This window comes from Manacus candei, unplaced genomic scaffold, assembly GCF_025592945.1.
Source record: "Manacus candei isolate 608988 ecotype Guabito, Panama unplaced genomic scaffold, ASM2559294v1 h1tg000064l, whole genome shotgun sequence".
NCBI lineage: Eukaryota > Metazoa > Chordata > Aves > Passeriformes > Pipridae > Manacus > Manacus candei.
The window spans coordinates 2,118,939-2,125,008 of NW_026138112.1; the positions used below are offsets into that span (position 1 = coordinate 2,118,939).

At 48.4% G+C, this 6,070-nt stretch overlaps 1 protein-coding gene across 3 annotated transcripts in view; it reads left to right on the plus strand.

Annotated features, from left to right (window-relative positions):
- BICDL1 (BICD family like cargo adaptor 1) overlaps window positions 1-2,490 on the plus strand; it is a 47,204-nt gene extending 44,714 nt beyond the window's left edge. For 2 of the 3 annotated variants that reach the window (XM_051805391.1, XM_051805393.1), the window contains one exon: window positions 1,246-1,495. In XM_051805391.1, coding sequence (XP_051661351.1) covers window positions 1,246-1,446 — 201 coding nt within the window. In that variant the 3' untranslated portion in view covers window positions 1,447-1,495. Of the gene's footprint in view, window positions 1-1,245 lie in introns of all 3 variants that reach the window. The other variant, XM_051805390.1, reaches the window with a different exon arrangement.
- Window positions 2,491-6,070: the final 3,580 nt, after the last annotated feature.

Consider the following 6,070-nt stretch of genomic DNA (forward strand, 5'->3'; position numbering starts at 1 on the left):
GCTTCCCCAGTCTGTAGCTCTGCACCCTCCTGCTCCCCCAGGGAAAGTCCCCATAATAAATTCAGGTCCAGGTCATGGCTATTGATCCTTTTCCCTGCAGAAAATGCTGCAACAAGAGATTAAACATCGTTTAAGTTTCCACTTCTACTTGGCTGATTTGATTCCACAGAGCACCTGGGTCACCTGCTGGGCAATGGCAGCACCTTCCCTTCTGTCCTGGTGCTTCCCTGACAGGCTGCCTTGCATGAGGTGCCAAATGAACAGCACTTCCACCACTGCAGCCCATCCAGAGAATCCTTGTTCTCACCAGATAGTGCCTTCAGTCCTAATCAGGGACCAAGCTGCTGGAGAACATTTGATTCCTCCTGTACGGCTAGTTTGTGGACACACATTTTCACTAAGCTGCAGTTTAAACATGCAATTAGAGCAGAAGTAATGGATTTGAAGGTTTAAAATCTGTAGGATTGATAGCCATGTTTTCAAGGAGCACAGCAGCACACCGTTACTGGCAACAGAACTGGCCAATTATTTTGTGTAGAGTAATTCCACTGTGCTGCAAACATGGACAAAACCAGAGAATTTCTGGTACATCTCAAAAGCCCCAGTTCATGCCGAGCTGTCAGTCAGATTGCTTCCACTGCTCTGCTCTGGGGGAAGGAGCAGATTTAAGGGATGAGCTCACTTCTCTTTGGTAAGTCTGGTGCAAAGCTCACGTGGGGTCTGGACAGCCCCCACACCTTCCCCAGCCCCTCAGCACCTTCCCCGAAGAAGCCCCACTAACGTGGCTGTGCTGGCAGCTCTGCCACACCTGCCTGCTCCCCACAGTGCACACACAGGCCTGCTCAGCACAGACCCTTCCTTCTTCCAGCATCTGCTTTCAGCTGCATTTGTTCTTTTTATTTATTTCTCCCCCCAAAGGGGACATCTACAAGCTGCAGACAGCGGAGGAACATAGTTCAGGGGTGTCACAGGGTCCCAAGCAGGCTCAGTGCTCCTGGGTGAGAGCACCTGAGTGATTTATCCCTCAGAACTGTGTGATTTATCTTCCTGGCTCACTGAAAAGCCTCACAGTAGCAAGCACAGCTGAGCCTGCTGTCGGGCGGGGGCTCAGACCTGTCCCCACTCTTGTCATCCCTGCTCCATCTCATCACTGCACGTTTCATACCCATTTCAGCCGCATCCCGGCGCGAGCTCCCGTGGAGCATCAGCTGCCACTAACACCCCTCTCCTCTCCCTCTGCTGCAGGATGACATGCACAGGGTCATTGACCAGCAGCTGATGGACAAACACCCGAAGGAATGGAGCCAGCTTGCTTATTCCTTCTCCAGTGGCTCCGGAGCCAAGCGGAGTGCCAGACCCTCCCCCGCGTTCAGGCCGGAGCAGCAGGGGGACGAGCCCGTCGGGGCGGAAGGAAACCGTCTCTTTTCCTTTTTCAAGAAAAATTGATTGGAAAAAGAGAAAACTCTCCAACAGTTCCTGCTTCAAGATGGGGAGTGGGGCAGCTGCCCAGCTTGCTGATGGACCCAAGTCTGATCCACTGAGTAAAAAAGAAGGGGGCAAAGGAGTTAACCCTTGAGACTCTGCACTATTTACACCGCACCTGGTCTGAACCAAATGTTTACATGAATTGGAGATTTGCAAATTGACAATGTGATACTAATAGAAAGAAACTTTTCTTATTCTATAAGTGAAGTGATAAACTTCAGGGTATATTTTAGCGCTTCGGCACAGTCCAGTTTCTGCTGTGAAGAATACTCTGATTGTCTTAAAAGCATTCTCATGCTGGAGAAGGAAATAAGCAGCCCCAAGACAGAGCAGTGCAGGGGATTGAGAACTGCTGTCACAGTGAGCACAGGGGGAAGAAGAGGCTGAATGTAAGAGAAGAGAGGGGAGTCATTTATACCACCCTCCAGTCCTGGCAGCTGTGACATCCTTCATCCATCCCACCAAGACTGGAGTCACTCTGGCCCCAGCACTGCCATGTTTTGACAAATGTAGCTTTCTCTGTGGTGGAAGTTGAGCCCTCACTGCAGATCCTGCCTGGGCACCTGCAGCTCTGCGTGGCTGTTCACCCTTGCTGGGAATCCAGGCTCCTCACAGCTCAGGGCAGGGGGCAGATTGCTGGTGTCACTGTCTTCTCCAGCTCCCTCCTGTTACAGAGGTAAGAGTTGCAGTCTGTAGCTACACAGAATGTTAAGGATTTCTCCCCAAGAGACTGACCATCTACAACAGATTACAGACTGGATTAAAGTTGTGGGTGTTTGGTCCTGGGGCAGCTGCTGTCCCTCTGATGACCAAAGGTAGTTGAGGAGCTTCAGCAAGTCACACACTTCTCCCCAAAGCCATGCACACCTCCCAAACAGAGAAGAAACCTGTCATTTTAACTGGATAGGCCCCCAAAAGCCCAACTAATAATTCACTGAAAGCCTACCCATAATGATGTCAGTGGGTCTTTGACACTGGGTTGGCACTCAATCCTCAGAAAGCACACTGGCATCTGCCTTCACTGAGGCCAAAGGCCATCAGGGTGTCTACAAAACTCTGGAAAGCCTGCAGGTTACTCTGCCCTATGCAGTAACATTGGCTGGGGCCCAGCAGAAAGGAGGAGTACTTGTCCCTGCCTGCAAGTTACTTCTCAGCCCTTTGGCAAGCAGGGAGCCAAACCTCCTACTGATCAAAGATGATCAGAGCCTGCCTTGCACGACTTCATCAACAAGAAGCAACGTGACTTTTTTGGTGTATGCACACAGCAGTGCTGGAAATCCTGCAATACTCAATTAAGGACCTTCCCTCTGCACTGGATAGGCACCTTACAGCTCTTCTCTTTAACACAGTCTACCATCATAAGCCAGTGAGGAATGCCAGGCTCAGTTCAGAGATGTCCTGCTGCTGTCATGCAATTTTCACACATTCTTGCAGTTTATGATACCCACAGGCCCTAAGTTGTCTCCCTGCTGCTTTAAACAGGCCACCACCTACACTGTCCCACAGGAAACAGAGCTGGGTACACCTTCAGCTCTGCCCTGCTCAGCAACTTTGGTGCTAAAACACCATCCTACAGGGAGCTGCTCTCTCTGCTCACTATTTACAGGAACAAGCTTTCTGCTAGAATTAGGTATCAAAAACCTTCTTCTAAGCAGCAGGTAAGAGGCTGGTGGCTTGGGTTTTATTATTCAACTTACCTATGGGATAGAACATCCATAATACCTCAGTACAAATATCCTTTCTGCCTACAAAGATTTGAGCATTCCCATATTTCCTTGTTAGCATGAAACTACTGCACTGATATTAAATCATCTTGCACTCAGATAGCTCCATGGTACAAGAAGCAGAGTACTCTGAGGTTGGAAGCTATGGTAAAGAGCTGAGTGGTAAGACCCATTTACTTGAAAGCAATGAAACCTGGATTGCAGAGCCTGCTCCAGGAAATACTTGGGCAAAGCCCCACCAATACAGCTTGATGCTTATGGGGAAAAGAACCCGAAGTCTCACAGGCAGGGAAGGAAACTGAACCTTGGCCTCTCCTTTCTAGGCAATGCTCAACTGTTGAGTATCTGCTTGTATCCACTTGTGCAAGCGAGGGAAAGGGATGTAGCACAGTGCCAAGTGCTCTCAGGATGGTGAGTCCTCATCCTCCTGTCTTACCTGTACTGTGACTCTCAACAGGACAAAGACATGAGGCACATGCTCTGCATCTCCTGCTGCCAGGACTGTTACACCCACATGCATTAACATAACCTTTGATACCTGCAGAAGGAGAGTTCACGGATGCCAGCAATACCTGTGAACAGTTACACCCTGAAAAGGATGCTCTGCTTATCGTGGGAGAGCCACGTGAACATCTCGGTCCTCAAGGACCTTTTTTCTGCTGTCAGTTGTCACTTCCCAGGCCCCACCAGCTCTCTCTTCAAGCCACATGCCCAGCAGCTGTGTGGGACTCTACCCCCGTGAGGATGGATGGATGGATGCAATCCAAAGGCAAGGGCCTTAAGTTATCCCATGAAGATGCAGTAATGAGATGAAGAAAGGTGCCTTCTGCTACATGTTTGCTGAAGAAAGCGACTCATTCACTTGCAGGGGGAGGCACAGCACATCTCTTCATTTAAGGAAAATCCTTAATCCCACTGCAGTTTTATGTATTTAATAAGAGTGATGGAAGAGATTGCAAGAGGAAAGTCAGCGTGTTCCAAGGTGCCAGTTGGGTATGGTTTCTTCAAACTAGCCCCTTAACCCTAAAGACTTAGTTGCACTACTAAACCCAGAAATACAAGAGAACTGGGTGTAATGAACTGGACAACACACCAAAGGAGACCTCCTTGTGCTGAGCTGCTACTCCACAGGAACAGAAACTGCCTTAACATAGCAGCTAGGTTTTGTCGTTCTGTCTTCAAAACCCTCACCCGTACAGTCCTTCACACTCATTTGTCACGTTGTGTTTTAACAAGGTCCCGACCACTTCACTTCGCACTGTCATCAAAACACTCACCTCCATCCAGTCACAGCCAGGAGCCTGGAATCAGCCTTGCAGTGCTGGTTAGAAGACACTTCACTCGTGGTACCTGATGCTCCCAGGACACACAGGGCATAAAGGACACATCGGCTCCAGTGGATGAGATGGAGGAAGCGCATTAATCCGGCAGGTACTCAGGAGCTCAAAGGAGATTTAAGGCGTGGGATCAGCAGCTCTAAACACAACCCTCAGCCTTGCTTTTGAGATAATGGTAAATAAAGCAGTAGTGCTGCACAGTCACTGTTCAAATATTGCACAGAGAAGAGATGCCTGCTGAGATTAGGGTTACAAAGGACTTTCCCGCAGTTCAGTAACAGGTGACTGTTTGGGCAAAGCCTGAGGGAAAAGGGATCAGTCTCCCCTTCACAAACTCTGTAAGGGAAGCCACTGTAAACAAGGAACAAGTGTAACTGAAAGGCAAGTCACTAGCACTTTATCTTATTACAAACTTAGATCAGCAACTTGCCATCCAGGTGAACAGCAGATCAGCTAATGACAACAGAATAATTTTGCACAGGGAAGCAGGAAGGGAGGCTGCAGGCAGGGCCGATGCACTTGTCCTACTTAGGATGGTAAATTCCAGATTTGCCTCTCCATCAGGCAAACTCTCTACTCCCCACTCAGCTATAAAAAGCAAGATTGTTTGAACCAAAAAGCCAAGAAAGGAAGTGTCTGGGTGCTGCAGCAATGATTCCCTTGGATTGAGAGGGAAAAAGCACACAGCAGGGACAAGCAGAAAGAATGTATCTATAGATATGTACATATACCACAGTGCTGTAATTTTTGTATGTAGCAGTAATGTAAATAAATGTATGGTTTTTATAAGATACATATTACAAAAATCTATAAAGGCATATTTTTAGTAAAAACAATGCTCTACTTCTTTTGTAAATAGTTCTCTTCAGAATAAAACAGATCATTTATAAGATACCGTCTCAGCTCTCACTGCTTACTGTGCTTAGCTGCAAAACAAGCTCATTTTTTGAACTGTCATTTAACACCCAACAGCATCTTTAGTGCTGCATCATCCCAAGAAATTCAGCCACGTAAAGCACTTGCGTGTGTTCAGAAGAGAACGGGCCAGGAGAAAAAAAAAAACATTTGAAGCATCTGATTTACCAGAGGAGCTGGTAAATCATCCCACCTTCCAGCCACTTGTGTTGTTTTACTGGCTGTTATATGGAGGCAGATTCAAAGTGTAAGGAGTTTAGACACAACACACAGACAGTGACACACCTCCAGCTTGCACCAGCCACAGTTCACACCATCCCCACGTGCTCAGGATTCCCCTCTCCCTAGTCCTACCAGAAGGGTGCAGATGGAGAAAGGCACCTTCCCACAGCAGGTTTCCATCACACCTCGCCAGGAGTGAGGCCTTGCCCTGGGCAGCTGCTCGTGCATGGAGGGCAGCGGGGCAAGGGGATGCTGAGGGCAGCACACACAGCCACGGCTGCAGAGTTCCTGCACAGATTAATTAAACACACATTAATTTCCTGGGAAAGTGAGGACAGACTCCAGATGCTTTTTAATCACCTCAGGGGCTGACCCCTGCTGCCTTGG